We start from the raw sequence: 24,155 nt of genomic DNA, 5'->3' as shown, positions 1-24,155 counted from the left end.
TTGGTTCTTTTACTTTGCCATGCAACTCAGTTTCTTGGTAATCAACTGATAAGCAAGCAATCTAGGAAAAAATGGTAGATAAAACTGCATAAGTAGTTTATTCATCTAGAAAGCATGCAACTATGTTGTGTTTTTTCCAGGGCTAGGCTCCCAAGGCATTCTAGCCCTGTTAACTTCCTTGTGTGCAACTTGAACTTGTTTTCTTGAAGTAGATTTTCCACATGTGAAAGTGTAACACTAGTTATTCCTTTTATTACTGTGGATGTGATGTGCAAAATCAGTCTTTGGTCTCTGTATTAGAAAAGTGGTTTTGCTTGAATAAATAGAAAAATAAAAGACAGGAAACTACAGTGTTACAGGTCAGTATGAGTTGTGAATCCTCTAGTTTATAAAAATAATAAATGTATAAATCAAATTTTTTTATTACAGTCCTGTTCTAAGGGAGCGTAAACTGCCCTATTTTCAACTGCCTTTTCTTATACTTGAGCTCCATTTTGAATCTCCTGGTGGCATTTCTGGATGGCCAAAATTATTCTCCAGCAGAAATCCCACAGAGTTCAGTACTGTAGGAAATTTTGCAGTGTACACATTACAGCAGGCTGTTACGATGGAACAGTTCTCTGCTGAAGACAAGCCCACAGACATCTTCCATACATCTGCAGCGATGCCCACATTTTCGTATGCAGAACAGCAGTTTCTAAAGTGGGTTGTTATGTTCCAGTACGAGCTTGCAGTTCTTTCAGTGCAGTACTTGATTTTTTTTTTTTTTTTCCTTTCAATCTTTTGATTCTACAGAGCAATTTTTAATATGGAGAGAGCAAAATTCATGTTTCTCAGGGGTATATGTATGTTTTGATGAAACATGGACTAAGTGCCTTGCTGAATGTGAACTTGAGCTTTACAGCAAAACAAGTAGCGACATAAAATAGTGAGTAAAGGAAAGCATCGTGGTAATCAACGTTGTGTTTAAACAGTATATTAGCCTTTCATTGTTCAAGAAATAAGCTTAAGTGCTCTCTTGGGCAATAAGTGAAATTATGTCTGGTGGTCTAATGCTAGTGAGTATTTACCCGAAGTAGAAAACTAGCACACTAAAGTGTGACTGTCAGCCTCTCATCAAGAGAGAAAAAGAGTTTGATGCATATCAAGGCTGAGGTGAATTGGTGAGACTGTATGGGAAACTTAACACCTTGCGCATGTGTGTTTTGCTGTGTTTTCACCTCCTTTTTAGTACCCTTTTCATGACTAGTCTGCATGAAAGTGCCAAAGAGCCGCCCTTGAATCCCAGCATCCACTGTGCTGGATCTGTGATGATTGTACTGTGTATCATGACTAGCTGCAAGCAAGATTACATAGTTACCCTTAAATAAAAACAGTGTGAAAACATAACCTGTGATAGGATGGAGGTTTCCTTTTCCTGAGGCTAATCCTCATAATCACAGGTATCTCACCTGAATTGACTGTGCACACTGGTAGTATTCCTTATGCTCTCTCTAGACTGTTGGTGTGGGATTCATTTTTCTACACATAGGTGGGTGCAGCATTTTTGGTAGGATATCCATAGGACATAGGCCAAGCTGGCAGTTGTGGCACAGGATCTGCAAGACCAGTGTCCACTGGAGCTGCAGACTAGATGGGGTTCATGCAGGCTACAGTGGATCGAGGCAGTGGATGTAGGCAGCTAAATCTCACACTGCTCTGTTGATGTGCTTGGGTCATGCACACTTTTGCTGATATAATTTCTGCACCATTTGTAATAGTAATGGCATTTTGGCTTACAGTGAAAATGACTGCTGCCCCTGTTGGCACTGTCTCCTTACTTTATGAAACACCTTCCCCCTCTGTCTGCGTTAGCTTAAATCTAACGGGCTCTTAATTTTGTCCTTTACAGTAAAGTTTTGTGAACTTTGTATATGCTTTTGTTCTGAACTTTTGAAAGTTTCTGCCTGTTGTTTCTTGAATGTTGGATAGTCTTGTTACTGTTATTTATCAAGTATAGCAGTATCGAAAGGGATTTTCTATATTAAATCTAGGTTTACGTTGGGAGCAACTGTGTTTTCTTCTAATTTTCTTTTTGATACATGTCAGTTCCAATCAGAAAACTTCATTATTTTGCTGCTATTGCTGTCAGCAGTAGAAAATTACTGGAGGGCATTACTTTTGCCTCAGTGCCCTACAGTAATATTGCCTCACCTTATTTATCCCAGATTAACTTCAGAACTGCACAGAGCATCACACCAGTATTTAGAAAGGCTGCTGTGCCCACAGCTCTTGAATTTAGGTCACTTCTTCAGCTGAGCAATAGATGTGCATTTTGATTTAGAAAGCCAAAAAAGGTATGCACGCAGCAAGACTCCTTCTGTGATACTGCATTCTGTGTTTGAATTAGTCTGTTATGTTGGGTTTTCTGTTGGTTGTTATGCTCTTTGTGGCACCGATCTATTGGAGATTGACCTAAGTATAATTGTATTAATACACAGGTATGTGGTTACATAAAAGAAAGTTACTCAGGCTGTTGTGAAAGCCAGGCATGGTTGGAAATAAACTTTACTTTCATTTTTAAAGAAAAGAACAGCATAAATAAAGTCTAAACGCCACAGATACCATGGATGATCAAATGAGGCTGGCTGTTGTTTCTATCTTAGTTAATGTCTTCCATTCAGAGATACAAATGTTAATAATCTCTACTCTTTCAAAATCCCCATAAAGTTGTTTAACACTGTTTCTGATGGATTTAAGCTTGTGGAAAATGGTAGAAAATGCGAAGCTCTTTTGAGAATTCCTAGCTCCATATTTCAATGGGAGCTAGTAGAAGCATCACTTCTATTTGTAAGAATGGAGCCAAAGAAGACAGAGAAAGAAAATTGAATTCCAGGTTATCTAAAATCATACAAGCTGGAGAGGTGGACCCATGCGAATCTCATGAGGTTCAACAAGGCCAAGTGCAAGGTCCTGCACCTGGACCGGGGTAATCCTTGTAATCAATACAAGCCGGGGGATGATGTGACAGAGAGCAGCCTTGCTGAGAAGGACTTGAGGGTACTGATGGATGAAAAGCTGGATATGAGCCAACAATGCGCACTTGCAGCCCAGAAGGCCAATCGCATCCTGGGCTGTATGAAGAGAAACGTGGCCAGCAGATCAAGAGAGGTGATTCTGCCCCTCCGCTCTGGTGAGACCCCACCTGGAGTGCCGTGTCCAGCTCTGGAGCCCTCAGTACAAGAAGGACATGGACCTGTTGGAGCGGGTCCAGAGGAGGGACACAAACATGATCAGGGGCTGGAGCATCTCTGCTATGAGGACAGGGTGGTAGAGTTGGGGTTGTTCAGCCTGGAGAAGAGAAGGCTCCGGGGAGACCTTATAGCGGCCTCCCAGTATCTGAGTGGGGCCTACAGGAAAGCTGGGGAGGGACTGTTTACAAGGGCATGTAGTGATAGGACGAGGGACAATGGTTTTAAACTAGAAACAGGTAGATTTAGATTGGATATTAGGAAGAAGTTCTTTACCATAAGAGTGGTAAAGCACTGGAACAGTTTGCCCAGAGAGGTGATGGAGGCCCAATCCCTGGAGACCTTCAAGATCAGGCTTGATGGGGCTCTGGGCAACCTGACCTAGCTAAAGATGTCCCTTCTCACTCCAGGGGCGTTGGACTAGATGACCTTTGGGGGTCCTTTCCAGCCCAATGCATTCTATGATTCTATGTTTCATACAAATTGTCATCAATATGTTCAGATAGCTAGAATCCAGCTTTTTGGGGTTAAGTACCTAAACTAAGTGTGCAAAGTCAGATGAAGTAAATTTGCACTCGTATGTCTAGACCTGCTATTAAGTGGGTTAGTTCAGCACAACTGCTGAGGCCTGACTAGCTATTGTCCCTTGCTAGTGCTCCTGCCCCAAGACCAGGGCACTAGTGGCTCCGGTAGGGTGAGGAGGCAAGGAGGTGGAAAAGCAGGAGCACTCCTGCATGTCCTTACTTACAGCAACAGGGAGACCCTTGGCGGCTTCCAGATGTGTGAGTGAGCTGTGCAGCTGGGGATTTCATTGCCTTATGACAAAGGGGTCCTTGTACTCCTTTGATCACCTTGCTCTCCCTTGTACCAGGGAGAAACGGAAATTATGACAAATACATTTGTCAAAAAGATCTTAAGGAGCCTCACTGTGAAGTGGCTTCCAAGCTAGAGGTCTATGTGGGATAGTAATGACAGATGGAAAGATCACAGTTGCTGAAGTGAGAATCTGTTCTAAAAAGCTTTCAAACTGCTCCTTTAGGGTGGAGCCTATTTTAACGTTTGCGTGAAGCTGTATAGGTCTGAATTTTATGAGGTTCACCTTTTAGCAGTTGCAGTTGTTTCGGTTTGCTTCAGATGTGATTTAGTCAGTTTAAATAAATTTCTATTTGTTTTAATCTTGTAGTAGGGAAGCTCTGACATTCCCAATTTGTGAGATATGTTTGGGATCTTAAATGCATTTACAAATGTGGCTCTAAGCGTTTAAGTGATTTTTTTAAAAGAAATAATGTTCTTGGGACAATTGATGTTGGGAAAAAAAACCCACAACTCATCACTTAAAAATAGTATGAGTCATGCATTAATCTGAAGCCAATCATGTGGGGATTAAATCAAAATCAAAAATTGACATCACTAAAAAGATGTGATTTGATTAAAAGACAAACTATTCTGTTCTCAAAAAAAAGCTGAGTGGGCTTCTGCTAGTGTACTTGCTTGTTCTTTTTGTATTTAAAAAAGCAATGGGGAAAAAATATCCCTTTGAAAAATCAGCCAAATGAAATACCAACTCCTAAAATACATATGTAACTTTATTGTTGTCATGCTGTCCTCTGAGGCATGTTCTTCACAGGATTTGAGAAAACAGAAGTAAATTGCTGACAGAAAAAGACCTAAATGTTCCCTCAGTTAGTATTAGCGGGCCTGTCCATGTTAAAATGAGGTTCCAGCAGTGCTGCTTTGGAGTAAGAGTCAGGTTTGCTAGTGCTTAACTGGATTTGAGTGGCTAATGTTTGGTAACTGTGGGGGTGAAGTGACTGGGAGAAAGTAGGGGACACTCAGCCAGCTTTTGTCTGTGAGGCCCAGAAGGATAACCTGACTGTCCTTGTCAGAGGGCTTAGTTGGTTCATTAACATAGTAAAGCAGAACAAAGCAGAAATAAAGTTCTCGTGAAGGTGCTAGAGATATCACTCATTTAAAACAAAACAAAACAAAGAACACCTGGTGATTTCACTTGGAAAAATTGACCTTGGTGATTTTGTAGTAACATGGCGTGTTGAGAGCATACATATATATAAAGCAACTAAGGAGAGTGTGTACTTTGTACACTTTTGTGTGTGACCTAAGATATTAATGACATACAAGTCCTGTATAGCTGTTGTCAAGATTATTGTAGAAAATGATACATTTTTATGTGATTTGTTGGATTTGCCTGTTAAATCCATAGAAAATTATACCCTAACAATAGGAAAGAAAGGAATAGGAACCTTTCTACATTCATGAATCATTTAGACTAATTTTCACAGAGCTGAATTGCACTTTTATAGACTTTTGTCGATTTTGTGCCTATTTCATTCTCTAACAACTTTTACTGATGAAAGCTTGTAGATTCCTGTCTGCATAAAGAGCCACTGTATTTCTGAAATATATTTCAGGGGGAAAATAACAAGAGAGGAATAGCAACAAAACCAATGTGTGTCGGATAGTGAAAACTGTCATTTCCACTTATAATTATGTAGCAGCAACTTATTTTAATGCTAAAGGTAGGTATGTAAAGTTTCAGTGCTTTGATGTCAGCCTGAATGTTTCCTCTAAAAATAAAAATGAGCAATTCTAGATTTTGAAATGATAGCTGCTGAGGGGGGGAGGTCCTTTTCTTCCACCTCCCGTGCACTCTGTCCTCACCTTGTTTGAGAAAAGAAAAATGCTATCATAAACTTTGATCTCCTTAAACAGAAATCAAATCACAGTTAAGAGCCCTAGTTAGACAGCTGTGCTTATGAAGAGATAAGCTTCTGTTTGTTGCAACTTCAGAAAAACTGATCAGAGATAAAGCACCTGGCAATGTTTTTACCATCACAACAAATGATGGGAGGGTTCAAACTTGAGCATTTTGTGATGAGTTAGAAAATGCATGGCAAGAAGTTGTTACCGCAGAGCTTTTTGCCATTTGATCCAGTTATTAGAGAGGCAGATCTATTAGGCTCCAGAGGTTTTAGGAACCTGTGAAGCTACATCTTAGGAATGTTTATAATGGGGGGGCTTGCTTGTCGTTTCTAATTGTCTATGGCTGGACCTGTTTGAATGGAAAAAGGGAGGTTTTGTCTGTGGATCCCATATTTGGGGTTTGGTTTTATTGCTTTGCTTTGCTCTGGAGAGAATGTTACCCTCCACGCTCCTTTCTGATGATTTTGTTAAAACAGAATTTACTTTGATGACAGGAGTAAGTAGAGCCTTTCCAGTGTGATCAACCCCAGCTCATTTGTTTGTGTCCACTCCCAGGTGTGATAGTCATTGCAGGAAAATAGAGTGGTTGTCAGTAGTGGGGTAGCTGTAAAGTCTGTTGCAATAAGGGCTGCCCACCAGCTCATACAGGTTTTAAACACACAATTATACATATGGACTGTCATTGCTAGGGGTTGCACTGGGCCTTGCTTGTTCCTTCCATCATAGCAGAAGAATGAGTTAGGTGCAAGAAGCACAGTTGTAGATCTGCCTTTGTAGAGAAGCTCCAAATGGCTGTAAAGGAAGCTACTCCATGGTTTGAGGACTTGATCACACAAGAATGCACTTATCTTGAAGCACGCTATGGGATAGTTCTATCTTTGCTGCTCAAAGAAGGTTAAGAAAAAATGCAGTGTTTTGTTGCCTGTATGGAGATGTACTTTTTAGGTGCAAAAATGTCTCAAATACTTTTGTCAGATGAAATTTAGGGATCTGTTTTGTCCTCAGTTTTGGTTACTGGCATCTCACCAGGCTTCATTCTGTGGCATGGAGCACAAAAATCTCCACAGGATTTTGGTAGTGGAGTAAAGAGACTCAGTTGTGGACAGTTTGAGGGGGCAGAAGATTTTGATTGTGTCCGCTGTACCATCGCTGTCTTCTGTCGTATCTCTTAGTTTTTCTCTCTCTTGGTTCCCGTGTTGGGAAAATGGTTGAAATGTGCATTTCTCTGAGAAGCTCAAGTTTTACTGCTTATAAATTGCTTTGAGATACTTGGAAGGCAAGTGCTATATAATTTTGAAGTTCAGATTCCCCAGAAGGTGTAAAATGGCAAACTTCCATGAGCTGTGATAATTTACAACAGCTGAGAGTTTACCTTCTGTCCCTACCTTACTTCACTTTGAGCTCAAGTAGATGAAAAGTTTAGTTTCTCCATTATAGTAACTCTTTGCTTTAATAGAATATGACTCATTACCATATATAATGTTATATATTAATGTAGTTCAGCTAGCCTTTTGTAAAGCTGGGGTTTGATCATAGTTATTTTATTGCAAGTCTAAAAAGCTGATATATTTTTATTGCGGTTAGTCCATGTCTTCTAGGCAGGCTTGTGTCTAGTCTCATTTCTAGTAAATATAAGAAATGGCAAAATAAATACATTGGATAAAGTGTGTAAGAGAAGAGAATACAATTTTGAAAATTGTACATTTTATTCTTAACTGTTATGATTAAACTGACATTTTTGCTATGTGTTTCATAGGAAATGCATACATAAAAAGTGAAGCTAAAGCTGTCTCTCTCACAACCTTTTTGATAAAATAATGTCCCTTTTGGGAAGGCCAGTATCATTATGTAGCATGAGGGAGGAAGGAAGCTTGCAGTAAAGCACTGGACTGGTATGGGTCGGTGGAGAGTTTGTCTTTGGGATGAGGAATTTCTCCCTTCCTCACAAGGATTTTGTGTGGAAACATTTATTAAAAATTTCTGAGATGTAAAAATTTTGATAGCTGTATTTCTATGTGGACCTGTTTAATTATGATTAAGAAATCTGCCACAGACGTGCAGGTTATGTATCCCCCTTGTACCTGTTGAAGACTGTGCGGGGCAACATTTTTGTCTAGCAGCCCTGTGAGGAAATCAGGCAACTGGTGATTGATGCTTTACAGCTTAAATGCTTTAAGAAGGTAGATCTTGTCAGCACTTGAGAAAAATTGTGTTGTATTTTTAATACTCTGTGATTCACTTTAACACTGTTAATTTTGATAAATCAAAGAATCACAGAATGGTTTGAGTTGGAAGGGACCTTAAAGATCATCTAGTTCCAACCCCCTTCCATGGGCATGGACACCTCCCACTAGACCAGGTTGCTCAAAGCCCCATCCAACCTGGCCTTGAACACTGCCAGGGAGGGGGCAGCCACAGCTTCTCTGGGCAACCTGCGCCAGTGCCTCATCACCCTCACAGTGAAGAATTTCTTCCTAAGTTCTAGTCTAAATCTACTCTCTTGCAGTTTGAAACCATTACTCCTTGTCCTGTCACTACTCTCCCTGATCAAGAGTCCCTCCCCACCTCTCCTGTAGGCCCCCTTTAAGCACTGGAAGGCTGCTGTAAGGTCCGCCTGGAGCCTTCTCTTCTCCAGGCTGAACAACCCCAACTCTCTCAGCCTGTCCTCATAGGAGAGATGCTCCAGCCCCCTGATCATGTTTGTGGCCCTCCTCTGGACTTGCTCCAACAGGTCCATGTCCTTTTTATGCTGGGGGCCCAAAAGCAGAACACAGCGCTCCAGGTGGTGCCTCACAAGAGCAGAGTGGAGGGGGAGAATTGCCACCCTCAACCTGCTGGCCGCACTTCTTTTGATGCAGCCCAGGATATGGTTGGCCTTCTGGGCTGCAAGTGCACATTGCCAGGTCATGTTAAGCTTCTCATCAACCAATACCCCCAAATCCTTCCCCGCAGGGCTGCTCTCAATCCACTCATTGCCCAGCCTGTATTTGTGCTTGGCACTGCCCTGACCCAGGACTTTTGGAAGGACTTTTTGCAAGCACTTGGCCTTGTTGAACTTCATGAGGTTTGCATGTACCCACCTGTCAAGCTGTCAGGATCCCTCTGGATGGTATCCCTTCCTTCCCCCATGTCAACCACTATTAATACAGCTGCATTATGTACCTCTACTTTAATCACAGTGTAATATCATGAAATGCATTATTCGTGCTGCTAGACAGACTTTGGCTGACAGCTCTGCTTGCTGCATGTTATTTAGTGCTGAAAGATCAAAATCAAATTTCTGCCTCTTGGAAAGTGGCTTACAGACTGCAGGGCTGGTGTTCTGAAAGTTGCACATTGTTGTCTTGACATCACATAGATCCCAAACCAGCAAAACTCCAACCAAGAGGTATAGCAGTTCTTATTTAGCAGACCAAGAGCTTCCTGCAGTACTCTGGACAAATCCACTGCAGCTTTTGCAGAGACTGAGGAGACATCAGGGGGACGTATGCGAACAAGTGCTTTGAATCTCCAGGTCTAATGAACCTTGGGGTTCTTTAATATTCCTTTTGGGCCATGTGCTTTCTGAAGTCATAACTCATTTATATTTGGCTTCCTTCTCTATTGCCTGAGCCTACTGTCCAGTCCCTCAGTCCCCCAAATCCTGTCCATATGTGAAGCTGCGGGTCTGTGACTGGACAGCAGTGATTACGGTTGGGTCTGGAAGGGTGCATGTTTTGTCTTTCCTGCCAGCTGTGCTCTCAGACTCCAGTTTGGGAATGCACTTCAGCGGCCCCCTTATACACAAAGCCAGTGCCACTGCTGAAGCAGGGGTCTAGCACTAGTGTGGTGGATGGCAGGGTAGGACTTGGGGACAAATAGCAGAATGACAGCGTCTTTGAATATGTGGTGCAATCCTTGTGGTGGGGAAACGTGAATGTGAGACTTTGCTATTTGTGTAGACAGAAGCGTGTTTGTTTCTGAGCTTCCTCTCTGCTCCATCCAACAAAGCACGTGGTGGCAGCTTCCCAAACTGTTACTTCCCTTCTTCATTTGTGTGTTGGGAATGTTTTGGACTCATTCCCAAGGGTTCACTAAATACATAAGTTATTGTAAATAGTGTCTTTATACTTGGAAAAGTTTGGGTGTTTTAATATTTGAAACAGGAGGAAGGGTGAAACTCAGCTGTCAACTGGGTGAGTGGAAGCACTGGAGGAAGCTACTTGCTAAATCACTGTCAGACTGGGCAACTTTTGTCATGGTGCTTTTATCTAGGACTTGTGGCTAATAGATCTTCCTTAATTGGGCTGAGTTGGAGCCTTCATGCTATCTGAGGGGTAGCAATAAAAGGACCAGAGAGTCTGGTCCTTTCAATGTACTTAATTCAACAGTAAAAATTCAGTAAATTAAACACGAACAAATGACAATGGCATCCTCTGTGTCAGCAACCCTGCTCACAGCTTCTTCAGCTGAGGGCCTTTGTGTGTTTTCCACTGAGATGAATGTTCTGCTTACAGCTCCAAAATTTTAAGGAATTAAAACTTCCATTCTGTAGTTTGAGGAAAAGGTACAGGAAACAAAATTTCTTAAAAGCCTTTCGTGTTTGGATCAGTCTTCTCTATACAGTCCCCCTTCAGGCAAATATTAATCTTTGCTTCTAAGCTGCTTTTTTGTTTTGGTATGCTGACCTGAACATTGGTATGCATTTTGTGATGCTTGACAAACTAAAGAACATCTGATGATGACCAAGATCACAGAACAAAAGATTTACAACTTGTCACTTGAAATACTTGCTTCCTTCAGAGGCACAAAGAGGCTCTTTTGATTTACCGCACCTTCCTTACAGTGCTGTTGTGAGGATGGGAAACCACGTGGCTGGAGCCAGGTGAGGCTGGAAGGTGAAGTGAACTGTAGTTGAGGAGGTGCAGGAAACTTGAATCTTCCATTCTTTCCAAATTTTGCCTAAGCAGCCCTGAATTTTTCTTCTTTTTTTTTTTTTTTTTTTTCATATTTGTTTGTGAGGCAGTCTGATTCTGTGCTGATGGGTAAGGTAAGAAAACAGCTAATGGGATCGATTAATTTCCCATCCTTTAGATTGTGTGAGTGAACAACCCAACCCACCAGAAAACTAAATATTGATGCTGTCAGTGGCATGATAATTGGTCTCTGCTTTCATCTCCAAACAATCCCTTGCTTGGATTCTATTATTCATTCTAAGAGGAGAAGGGTTATTAATGCAGTGTTCTTTAATTTTTTTTCTTTCGTGTGTGTGTGAGAGAGAGAGAGAGAACAGGAGAGCAATAATGCAATAAATATATTGGCTAAGAGAAAACATTTGCAAGAGATCCTTGCCCATTTTTTAAAGTCTTCTCATATCATGAAGAATGTGAGCCGTGATAAATTGTTCTGCTAATCAAACAGCACTGAAAGGTTAGGTCATTGGAAGTCTTTAGTCATTTTGTGCTTTTCAAGAGTGAATTTGTTAAAATTATGCTGAATACCCACTTAAAGCCTGGGCTGAAAACCCTACCTGTGTTTTATAACTCTGCACTGTCAGAACTCATAATAAGTCAAACATTCTTTCAGAGGTACTCATAAGGGAGAAAAAACCCTGTAAATTTAAGAGTAATTTCAGATTGTAAATGAAAAAGAGAGGCACGACTGTTCATTTGCACCAATCATGCCTTCCTTTCATCTGCTCTGATTAGGCCTGGTGCGGTTTCATCAAACTACTCCATCACTGAGCTGTCACTCCAGTCGTCTGTTGATTGAAAACAATCAGGGCTCTGATGGCACAATTATTCTGACCCTTTAACTAGAGGCTGCTGTGATAATGAAAGGTTGATTATGATAGTTTGTGCCTCTTTCAGTTTGCCAAGAAGGTTAATTTGGGCATCAGACGGATGTTTAATGGGCGCTTGCTGGCTACACTGAGGTAAATGAGAACGTGCAGTCTTCGATATTGCACGGATATAGTTTGGCTGTCAATCATTGTCATTTTGAGTTTGTGCCTCACACTCTGGAAATCACATTTTATTTTTTCCTTGGGATTTAATTTATTCTGTGCCCTGAGGAAGTTCTTTCACTCTGTGACCTTCACAGTAGCTTTCTCTGTCTTTTTTCCCTTCCCTCAAATGGAGCCCAAAGGCATAATACATCTAGAGGAACATTTTTCTTTCATTTTTCACGTTAAAAAAATGGAAAAAAAAGATATTTTTAAAATCCCTGTTTATCAACTCACCCCGAACAGAGCAAATGTTTTAATTCCGATGTAAAATCAGAATGTGCAAATGAAAGCATGCCTGCTTGCTAACGCGGCGCCACACAGGGAGCTGCTTACGTAGGCACACATTTGTAAAACTGACAAACAGGTAATTTTAAAATGTCTCTGTGTAAAGAGGGTGGGGGATGGCACAGCTTTATTTTCTCAGGCTACATGCATATGCCTCAGCTCGGTGCCTTGTAAATACAGTCTCAGTCACTGTACTACAACTTTTTGAGTTGGAAAGTCTCTCTTCAGGGTTCAGGGGCAAAAGGCATTTCATTGCTGATTCAGAGATTATTAATATTTACTGTGTTCAGATTGAGAGAATCCTATGCATAATTTTGTAGTTGTTTGGCTCAAGGTGCAAAAGAAATGCAAATTTCTTATAATTTTGATTGTTCTACATGCAGCTCATTAGAGTCTTATTTTTATGCACATGCTTAATTCAAAATAAAAAGAAGAAAAAGATTTCTGTCTTTAAGACTCTTCTGCATCTGGGCTTGGGCCACTCATTTTCCATGCTGCCCACAACTGTAAGGTAGTAGCTGACTGATACAATTGCAAAGAGAGTCTGGAGGCTGTGCTGCCTGGTTACTTCCTAACTTATAAAAATACTCACCTGTAACTCATGGCTTTGAAAAATTGAGTGTGTTTTTTTTCTAGCAACAATTCCTCACCCATATGTTTTTATTCTTAAATGGGTAATACAGATCAATTTAGTTCGCCGTACTGAAATAAAATGTTTAAATGAATATCCTAAACCATCTGGGTTTTGTCCTTTGTAGTCTCTGGAGGGAGAGAGAACTAAGACCCTTTAGAGATCCACATTCAGGCCCTTTGGATGTTTCAGAGCTTTAGTAAATGTTCCGGTTTATCCACAGATTCTACTCCTGGATTTGAGATTTGAAGAGCCAGTGTGTTGCTGGCAATAGCCAACTGACACAGACAGTGGTTTTGAGGCAGGATGTTCCAGTCTGGAACACCCAAGGCTTGCTGAGTTAGATAAAATCCAACAAAAGGCCAAATCATGTGCAAGTTTAGAGCCAAAATATGAATTTTACTGAATTAGTAAAGTCCCAATTTTTGCTTTTTGAAGTTCCCTTGATGCCTTAAAGCGATTGCTGCAGTAACTGTGTTGCTTTCATGACTCTTTTTGGTTTATCAATCAATAGGAGCAGATCTGTAGCATTGTCCAATACGCTAACAAGACAAAGATATTAATTTGATCTTTTTTTCTGGATGAAAGTTTTTGCTTATGTTAAGCAACAGAAGGACTGCTCAGGTGAGCAAGAAAAAGAAGAGCTTTGAGGGTCTTTCCCTGGTATATATGTCATCATCAGATAATTTGTGTTGAATATATCTGATCTCAACCTAGGAAAATACGTCCCTCCATTTTTCTTTCTATATCTAAAATTGTCTTTTCTCCTAAAATGAGAATGTTCACTATGCTATTGTATTTAAGATTTCCATTTGTTCTAATGAGACAGTGTGAATTCATAATTTCAAAACCTTATAAAATTTAATGTTTCCTTTTACTTGTTGTTGCTAAAAGAAAAAAATCCTCCAAACCCCTCATTTTTTTTCCACTAGTGTCACTTTTTGGCTTCATCTCAATTATTAGAGACCTTAAATGGTATAAACTCACATAATTCTTTTGCAGTCCATGGGGCTACAACGTGAATACATCATCTAAAGAGCAGACCAAGATGACTTCAATGGAGTTCCATGGCCCCTGCCTCTCACAGAGCCTGGGCTTAGAGGGCCGTTTTCTCTCTCAGAGCCCTGTGGACATAAACTTTCCTTGTCACTGACTTTGTGACTTAAAGTAGTTTCCAAGTGAGCCTGGGTTTAATGAGCATGTCAAGGTTTTTTGTGCTCATAAAGTAGCTTGGCCTTTCTGGTTAGAAAACTTGCTGTGGTGTCAAGTGAAGGTCTGGCACAATTCCCAGCAGAGGTACGAGAAGGATTACAGGGGGACACTGAACGGGCAAGGCACAGGCATGCCGGGCTCTCTCGCTTCCTGGGTTAGCTGTCAGCCCAAAAGACTAGTTAACGACTTGTTGCAAGGTTATCTTCACCAGGAGTGAAACTCTCTTAATTCAGCTTTAACCTCCGCTGCCTCTGTGCTGTCTCCGGCTGTGGTACGTGTGTGGTACATACACCGTTAACAGCAGGGAGGGAAGGACCCCACTCCGAGGCTGTGTGAATTGGACTGTCGAAGCACCATGCTGGAAGCAGAAGCAGCTGTTGGAAATGCAATGAAATCACAATCCAACATGCAGGTGTGCTTAGATGTATGCTCCAACTGCGCCACAGTGTATTTTTCCATCTGTTTTCTGCTGTTTTGAGAATGTGCGCCATTGCTGAGTCAAGTAATGTAACCTTGGAGAAGAAAAATCCTTTGGGTTAAGGCTTTAGAATAAGCGAATTAATCTGGTTTGAAAATCCTGTCCTTCTGAGGGTCTACTTTTGTCATTTACTTAGTTTAGAAGATGAATATGGCAAAATATATTATTTATTAAAGTTGATATAGGCGCTAGGCTGTAGCTTCCTTTTCTCTCACACTCTTACATTAAAATTAATAGAAAAGAAGCTTCTAGCAGTTTAAACAGAATTTGCCTATATGGCACTAGGAGTAGATGTCTTTCCTTATTTTTGTAAATTATTTAGCAGCAATACAAATATTTTAAACATCAAAATTGTGGATGGTCTCTCTTTTTTTTTTTTTTTGCTTGCTTGTTTGTTTGCGTTTTAAACACAGTTGTAATTTCAAGTGCTATTGGTGTCTCCTTAGAGAAGCCTGAATATCTTTCCTTGCAGTGTCATAAAATGTATAATGGCTCTGAGTTTATTTTGCCAATACTAATTATAGTTGCTAATCACTACTGCCAGAGAGGCTAAAAAATAGGCTCTATAATTAGTGTATAGATGGGGTGAATTTTGGAGTTTCTATGTAGGCACCAGGTTTCTAAGTCGGAATTAAAGAAAAACTGAGTAAAAGTGGTAGAACTTGTCTTGATAAATATACACATTTGCTGATATGTTACATGGAAGCTTGTGCTTCTGCCATATGTTCATGAGAGTTATATTTGCCTCCTTTACACTGAAGGAAATTTAGAACTGTATTACGGTCCATTAGTGCCTATTTTCTACTACAAGCAAAAGACTTGTTTGGGAACTTAATTTTCTTTCTTTTGAACTTTTCCAGCGTTCCAATAGCTGCCAAACTATCCAGTGACTAGAGTACCTGTTCACCCGCACAGATAACTATTTTCTTCCATGCCTTGATAGCGTGAGGCACCGTGTTCTGCTAGGGAGCACCGTAATGACTTGTGCCGCGTAACAAATGTAGAAGTCTAAGGCTCATTTTGTGAGTGTCCCTAAAACCGTATGACCTGTTCCAGAACCTTGTGTCACAATTTAGAAGTTGGTGCTGCATTCTATGAATATACACCTAAAAACCTACATTTGAGCTTAACTTCTTAGCAGTTGTTTTTAAGGAGAGTCCCAAAATGGATTTGTGGCATTTAAAACTGAGTAACAGTCGTTGTTAACAATAGCAAGAGAAGGAGATAAAAACATTGTAGCTTTTAGCTCTTATGGCCTTTTCTCTGCCTTGGAGTGACACAGATTAGGTACGGGTCACACAGGATACTGTAGTCAATCTGCATTCAAACAGTAGCATGAGTTGATTTGGACAGGAGCTTCTAAACATGTTGTGATTCCCAGATCTCAGTTGCCTTCCTAAGACCCAGTAGAGCTGCACTGCTGGTTCCAAATGCCTCTGCACCATCCAGGTGACACAGTGATGTGCAGGGTTTTTAGTCCTACTTTCTAAATTAGTAATGCAGTACTCTACTGACCTCGGGCATAGCAGCCAGTAGCAACTGTGGAGAAATTCTAGGCTTGTAAGGTCATTGTGCCCTGGGCATAGCAAGGGCGAGAGCTGAGCAACTTGTTCATCTGGCCAAAAAAACCCAAAACAAAACAAAAAAAAAAACCAAAAAAGCAAAAAAACAAACAGCAAAAGGAAAAGATTGCTGGTATGGGCTTCTTTCTAGAAACCTTGCAAGGGGAGATAGCTGAAAGAGGGAGCCTTGCGGTGGCAAGATGGCTCTGTTTTGGCTAAAGAGTGCAGAAGAACTGTTTCAGCACAAAATTCTGAAGGCTACGATGCCCTGGAGTGAAACTTTTGCTTAATTATCTAGAAAATTAATATTACAGTTAACACCCCTGCTTAATTCTATACATATATGACTATGTCACTCAACTCTCCACCTAAATCATGGTATACGTAACCCGTGGGAGGGGAAACAATGAATTAGAGAATAAAAAGAGGAGAATAAGAGGTAAAAATTGGGAGAAGGGGACTGAAGATCTAGAAGAGACAGTCGACAGGCTGTGCGCCTCTTCCTCCACCCAAGATAGGGATGCCTTCTTGGTAAGAATTGTGCCTTCGCCCCTGACAAAGAATACCCAGGAAATCTTGGCCAGCATTACTATAGTGCATTAGTGCTGCTGCAGTAAGTGCGTTTATCAACGGCAATTCCGCACCTGTTAGAGCTGTCGCCTCAATAAATTACCTGTATTTGCAACTTTGAGAAACTGTTTCAGTGAAAGTCCCTGAGAAGGCTCTGGCAGGCAAACGTCACAGCCTTACTCATAACACGACAGCAAAAGACAGCCTGGGATTCGGCTTTCCATCCCCATTGTTGCAGTTGCTTGTCAGAAGGGAGAGGTGGAAGTAGTATAGACCAAAGATAACTTTAGGTGCAGCATGTAGGGGAGCCCAAGGAGATAGCAATAAATTTAATTTGGAAAGTTTCAAAAGTTTTCGTAAATAAAGATGCAGGACAGATGAGTGGGGATGAATAATGTAGGAAAGGATGGAGAAAGTTTTGGTTCAAGACTGGGAATAGATTGTACGCCTCCTGTGAGTGCCAACAGAATCTTTGTATCTCTTTGCACCATTGCTGTGGAGGCTTAGAAACTGTGATTTTAAAGAAAAGTTAAGCATGGTTTGTTTCAGTGAAACGTTTTTTACAACTCCAGGAATATTGTCAGCACAGACCAAACTCAGTATGAACCAAGTTACTTTTGCCAAACTTCATGCAGCAGAGGAAATGTATTGTAATGGAGATGTCCATCCCTTCTGCTGCAGATCATCACACATCCCATATGCAGAAATTAATGCAAATAGGTATGAATGTGTGTAGTGTTGCTTGTGTGTTTATATAGTATTTATTGGGGCGGGAGAGGGAGGACAATAAAGGAAAGAGGAGGGGTGACATTCTAAGATATTAATAGGCATTAATGTTAAAGTTCCTTTAAAAGCTTTGTGGTTACCAAGACCTCGTTTACATTAGTGCATACCTTTTAAGAGTCTGTACTGTGTGTCATTATAGCAGAGGTGGAACCTCCATAATGCCATTTTAGATGTGAGTGAAGGCATGAACTATAAGCAAAAGAAACCATTCTGTTGGATGCAAGTGATGACAGATAAGAACTCAGGTTTTGTAAATTCCCCTCTTTTAATATAGCAAGCCACACATCATTCAGTTGGTATGAATTCAGTTGGTGTCTTCATCATGAAGAAGATAGCCTGAATTCCACTTCAATTTCAAGTATCCAGTCAATGATGAGAGCTAAGTGCCTCTGAAGACTTTGAGGAATAATGATTCACATGGCCTAAGACAGAGTGCAGGGAGTTGCCTAAAACCACTCAATAGGAGACACCTGACACGTGGATTTAGAACATGTGAATATAATGCTCAATGATTTCAAGTCCATGAACACTTTCAAATGTATTTAATTAACGCCTTTTTTACTAACAACTCTAAATACATATAGCTAATGCATATTTTGAAACTCCATACAGCATTTAGCTGACTGAACTACTTTTGCAATTTTTGATGCCCTTTGCTGATTCTTTGTTTCACAGGGGTTGAATAGCACAGTGGAGAAAAATTAATCTTAATAAGAAGATGGCTTTGATTTGTCATCTTCCCTCTCTGACAGAATACAGAAGGAGCAATAAATTTGATATAGCATACGTATATGAAAGCCATGGGTAACAGAAGCCTTTCTTTTCAGCCCCTTCATGTGACACTCCCATGAGCAGTACAGGGCAGTGAGTTTTAGCTAAAACTGTTGTTACTGCATGACTAGTTAGAAACTCCTGCTGCACAAGTTCTTTGATAGGATGAAATGAAATATCAAGTAGAGGAGTCTGTCCTCACTGAGAACTGGTCAATGTCGTTAATGACTTGGATAAAAGAATTATACCGTGTTTATATTTTCAGACAATCAGAAGGTGGAATGGTCGTCAAGCACTTTTGAAAATATAATTAGGATTGAGAATGATCTTGTCAGATTGGAGCAGTGGCCTGAAGTAAATAGTAGAGAGGTCAGTAATGCCAGTGAAAGCATGACACTTTGTGGAAGTTCTGCTTAAAAAAGAGAGGTGGAACTAGTACTTAGTCATAGGCTTAAGCATGAATTGGCAGTATCATAGGGCACTGACTGTCTCGTGTAGTGATGTACAAACAAGAATGGCATAGATTGTTCCAATCAAAGAGATCCTTCCAATCTATTTGCTACTGCTATAGCCTTAAGGGGAAGATTATATCTAGTTTTCAGCAGCAAACATTGAGGGGCATTTCCTTTCAGTAACACAGAACTGTGAGCCAAGCAACGGAGGTTTAGAAAATGTGACCCAAGATGGATTGAGAGACTTTTTCATTCAGAGAGGAGGAAACTGCAAAACACCCATTAAAATGCATTGGAAGTGGAGGAGAAAAGGAAGGTAGCAAACTGCTTTTCATCCTCTGTGGATGGATCAGTTTCAAGGGTTTGTCTGGGTGTTTAGTGAGCTCTGGAGTATAAACCCAAAGGTGGAAAATGGGACAGTGAGTTGAAGGGTTTAGAGCTCCTGCATAGGTAAAAAGAAAATCTGTCTGAGAGGATAGCTGAGCATGGGAATGATTTTCCTGAGGAAGTTTGCTTATCTTCATTACTGGAGGTTTTCAAGAATAAATTATGCAACAGTTCTTGGAGTGGTTTAGGCCCTTCCTAGCCTCTTTTTAGACCTAGTTGGATTCAGTACGCTTTATCTAATTTAAAGGCTGTGTTTAATTATGGCTGTGGATACCAGCTGCAATTGCTGAATGCTCCACTCATAGCAGCCATCCCACCACATCTCCGTGATGCCAGTAAGATCACAGCCCTGCAGGTGTGTGCACCTCTAACTCCTCTTGTTTATTCCCCACACCATGTGTGTTTGCATAGAGGCATTTAAATTGAGCACCTGATGAAGCTGACTTACTGGCTGGAATTCCTTTGCGCTGCTCTTCAGGTGCTCTCCTGCTGACCTGAGATCCCTCTCCAGGCTCTGGACATGAATTGCTGGCACTGGCATCAGACTGGTAGGAGTGGGATGGATTGAGGTTCCCCTCCCCTGGTGACTTTTTATTTTTATTGGTGAAATGTTATTCAGTTTGTTGTTAACAAACTGAATATGGGCCAGCAAAAGGCATTCGCAGCCCAGAAGGCCAACCATATCCTGGGCTGCATCAAAAGAAGCGTGGCCAGCAGGTTGAGGGAGGTGATTCTCCCCCTCTACTCTGCTCTGGTGAGACACCACCTGGAGTGCTGTGTCCAGCTCTGGGGCCCCCAACATAAGAAGGTTATGGACCTGTTGGAGCGGGTCCAGAGGAGGGCCACGAAAATGATCAGGGGGCTGGAGCACCTCTCCTATGAGGACAGGGTGATAGAGTTGGGGTTGTTCAGCCTGGAGAAGAAAAGGCTCTGGGGAGACCTTATAGTGGCCTTCCAGGGGCCTACAGGAAAGGTGGGGAGGGACTGTTAATCAGGGAGTGTAGTATAGGATGAGAGGTAACGGTTTCAAGCTGAAAGAAGGGAGATTCACATTAGATATTAGGAAGAAATTCCTCACTGTGAGGGTGGTGAGGCACTGGTGCAGGTTGCCCAGAGAAGCTGTGGCTGCCCCCTCCCTGGCAGTGTTCAAGGCCAGGCTGGATGGGGCTTTGAGCAACCTGGTCTGGTGGAAGGTGTCCCTGCCCATGGCAGGGGGGTTGGAACTAGGTGATCTTTAAGGTCCCTTCCAACCCAAACTGTTCTATGATTCTGTGATAATTTCTGGTCCCTTTACACTCTTTCCACTTTATGAATAAAATAAATGAAGAAAAAAAATATTGAAGGATTCAGTATTTTGTTATATTCCTTCAGTGTTTTGTCATAAATAGAATGACAGATGGAGGGGAGAAAGGGCTTTTCTTTCTACTCATCTAACTGTAATCTTAATTTTCTTTCCAGTGTACCCATGGTCTCCAGTGATCACATAGTCCCTGCATTTATATTATTGCTCCAGCAGTTTGATTCAGGGATGTTGTAGTCTCCTACAGCATCACTAGCAGAAAAAGTATTGCGTAGCAGTGCTGCCATCTGATAATGCTGTGGAATTCTTTAGGGGAACTGGTGCAATACAATGCTCTTATGTATATTGTAGGTGGAGTTTTAGTAGATATCTTTTAGGTTCATTCACATGCTTTCATAACTTCCTTTCGTATTTGTTAGCATCACCACTGAGACAAGTATATAGCTGCTCTTGTAATGCAAGCAGTTTTCAAAAGACCAGATTTTGACAGAATTGTACACAAATAATTGGTGTCTTGTTTTTTCCCTTCCTTCCCCCCCACTTTTAGCTGGCGGTGAGGTGGTTGGAACACAACTGCCGCTACCAGTACATGGATGAGCTTCTCCAGTATGTCCGCTTTGGCCTTATGGATGTCGATACCCTGCATACGGTAGCTCTTTCTCATCCTCTTGTCCAAGCTAGTGAAACTGCGACTGCACTTATTAATGAGGCCTTGGCTTACCACCAGAGCATCTATGCACAGCCAGTTTGGCAAACCAGAAGGACAAAACCTCGCTTCCAGTCAGACACTCTTTACATTATTGGTGGGAAAAAACGTGAAATCTGTAAAGTGAAGGAATTGCGATACTTCAATCCAGTAGATCAAGAGAACGTTCATATCGCAGGGATTGCGAACTGGAGCGAGCTAGCGCCCATGCCTGTGGGGAGAAGCCACCACTGTGTTGCTGTCATGGGAGACTTCCTTTTTGTAGCTGGTGGAGAGGCAGAGCACTCCACAGGGCGCACTTGTGCGGTGAGAACTGCCTGTCGATACGACCCCCGCACTAACTCTTGGGCTGAGATAGCTCCAATGAAGAACTGTCGGGAACACTTTGTCCTGGGAGCAGTGGACGAGTACCTCTATGCTGTAGGGGGCAGAAATGAATTGCGTCAAGTGTTACCTACAGTGGAACGCTATTGCCCTAAGAAGAACAAGTGGACCTTTGTACAGTCCTTTGATCGATCGCTCTCATGCCATGCAGGATATGTGGTGGATGGTCTTCTTTGGATATCAGGTAGAAAACGTTTCACACAGTTTGAGGTACTAACAAAATACCAAAATACTGTCTCGAATGAAACTAATAAGCCTTATTTGGTTTATATTTCATGATAACTTTTGTCTCAGGAGATGGGTATTTCAAAGAATTTAAGCTTGGAAGCACACAATCAAGCCTGATTAAAAGTATAGGAGCGTAACGTACCTACAGAACATTTTTGTCTGCTAAATATCTCTCTGTGTTTCAAATCTGCATATATTGTATGTGCTATCTCCAGTCGCCATTCATAAATCACAGTGAATTGGAATGATAACGTACTTTTGGACAAATTCCAGGTGACAAATTCTGTGTGCTTTCTAAAAACAAAAATCAAGATTCAGTTTCTGTAGTATGATCTGGTACCACGCCACTTATTCCCCGTAATGAAATGGAGAATTAAGTGCTTGTTGGCTTGTGTTGATCCAGGGCTTGAAGGCAGCTGTATGAATTGCTCCCACTTGCTTCTCAGGATATTGTAACAGGCCAAGACGACCTTCGTTAGAAATCATGAACGGCTCTGACTGTCCATGACAAGTGCAGAGGACTGCCTGGATGTAATCATGTTTTTATGGCACAGATAGATGAATGTATAAGCCTTGTAATCTTAAACTAACATATAATTTGCAACTCAATCTGATATACTTGTTATTTTACATGTGCACATTGATGGGAATTGAAGACATTGTGTCATCAGTCTTTGTAGTGACTTTTCTGGTATTAGTTACTTTGGAATAAGGTCAATGCTGTCTACAGAAGATTTGTCAGAAAAATATCCACCTATTAGTAAGAAATATGTCGTGGAAGGTTATAAAGTTGTAATATTTATCAAGGAAGTTAATGAGTAAATGGAGCCAGCCCTTGAGGAAAATGTTCAGTGATTGCTGTCTTCACTGTAGATACCCTCTGGGGATTTTAATATGGTCAGGGATGCCTCTGGTGAAAAGATGGTATATGAATGAAAGATTAAGTTAGCTCCTTAGGCCTTCACTGTGCTTCTCAAAGTGTATAATTTAGGTTAGCACAGCAACTTGCAGATGTACCTTTCTGCCCATATGGATTAAGTGCCTTAAGGTAATGGCTTCCCAAGCATTGGCGAGGGAGGTATTGGCAGGTATCTATTTTTATATAAGTACACTAAAATCATGAACGATGACTTTGGAATTAAAAGCACGACAGAACGCAGAAAATCACCAAGATCCCTGGCAGGTGCTTTGGGTTGCTTTCTTCAGCAGTTGGCATTGGAGGAGTCTTGTAGAGTTTGTGCTGTGTGTTAATCCTGAAGTGTGCACACAGCGGGCTTTAAGACCCAGGTATGGTACAGCAATAGAGTTTCTGCTTTAGAAAGAGCTATGTTCAGAGCATTACCCTGTTTATTTACTACCTTTCCTATTTTCTCAGTGGAGAGGGATGTGTGTCTGTGATTGGCAATTCAAATACATGGATGCTACTACTGCTGTGTCTGATTTTTTTAAATTTTTTTTTTCCTCTTGTGGTTTACAGTTTTCAGTCTCTTTTTATGAAAAACAGGGCTTTTTAGGAAATTGTGTTTAAGCGTATTCATATAAAATCATTGAACAAGCAGTAGAAACATCCATCAGAGTGTGGTCCTTGCTCCAGTACGTGAAACAAGTCAAATGTGGGACTTGTTGAAGATTACTTTTAATCTTTCCAGATATGCTAGGAAAACGAAAATGACACTGAGGATTAATTAACGTGCTTGCTTACATAAGTGAAATGCCTGCCTGCCTGTGTGTTTAAATACTAACTACATTTATATAATGAAACAGTGTGGTATTGTGTTCAAGACTATGCCTCTAATACGGCTGTAATGTCAGGGGAAGAGGTAAGTGGAAGCCTGTTAGATGAACTCTTTAGAACTGGGCAAACCAACAAAAAATATTTCGACAGTATTGTTCCATGTATATTTGAAAATTCTACCAACGTAACTTGTGTTGTAAAGTCACAATAAGGAGCAATGTTTTGGCAGTGGAGTAAGATAGACAGGACTTTTTGGTTTTAATAGTTTTTGAGAAAATGCTTAGTTTTGAGTTGCTAGATTCTGACAGGTTATCATGAAGAACAAGAGCATACTGTGCAATACTTCAGTAGGATATTGATCCGAATTATGTACTCAGGTTGAAAACTGGCTTCTGTGTATTTTAAAAATAAAAGTAGATGGAGAGGCAATACCTGTAGCTAGCTTTCTATTATTAATTAATTGCTTAGGACCAGAAGGTAGCTCTCTGTACATGTATATTCAGGGGCAGGGGAATGGTACGGAGAGACATCTTGTTGTTCCAAAAATACCAGTAGTCACTGCTGAAAAGATTCACTGTTCGTTATCAAATATATGGTGTTAGCATAAGAGTAATCAGTAATGCAGGAGAGAACCTGATTTTGAATTATGTGGCCTAAAATTAAGTAATTAAAAAATTAGTCTGAGTTAGGGATATTTCTGAGCTGTGCTTCTGCTGCTTTTTCTGGGAAAT

The 24,155-nt window shown here is 40.9% G+C and overlaps 1 protein-coding gene across 8 annotated transcripts in view; it reads left to right on the top strand.

Annotated features, from left to right (window-relative positions):
• KLHL32 (kelch like family member 32) overlaps positions 1 to 24,155 on the top strand; it is a 97,652-nt gene that overhangs the window by 61,023 nt on the left and 12,474 nt on the right. For all 8 annotated transcript variants that reach the window (XM_086461358.1, XM_086461357.1, XM_086461356.1 and 5 more), the window contains one exon: positions 20,919 to 21,645. In XM_086461358.1, coding sequence (XP_086317484.1) covers positions 20,919 to 21,645 — 727 coding nt within the window. The remainder of the gene's footprint in view (positions 1 to 20,918; positions 21,646 to 24,155) is intronic.

Source organism: Leptosomus discolor, chromosome 2, assembly GCF_034619465.1.
Source record: "Leptosomus discolor isolate bLepDis1 chromosome 2, bLepDis1.hap2, whole genome shotgun sequence".
Taxonomy (NCBI): Eukaryota; Metazoa; Chordata; class Aves; order Leptosomiformes; family Leptosomidae; genus Leptosomus; species Leptosomus discolor.
Note: the sequence above shows the minus strand (reverse complement) of the source record. Positions and strands in the feature narration are given on the sequence as shown.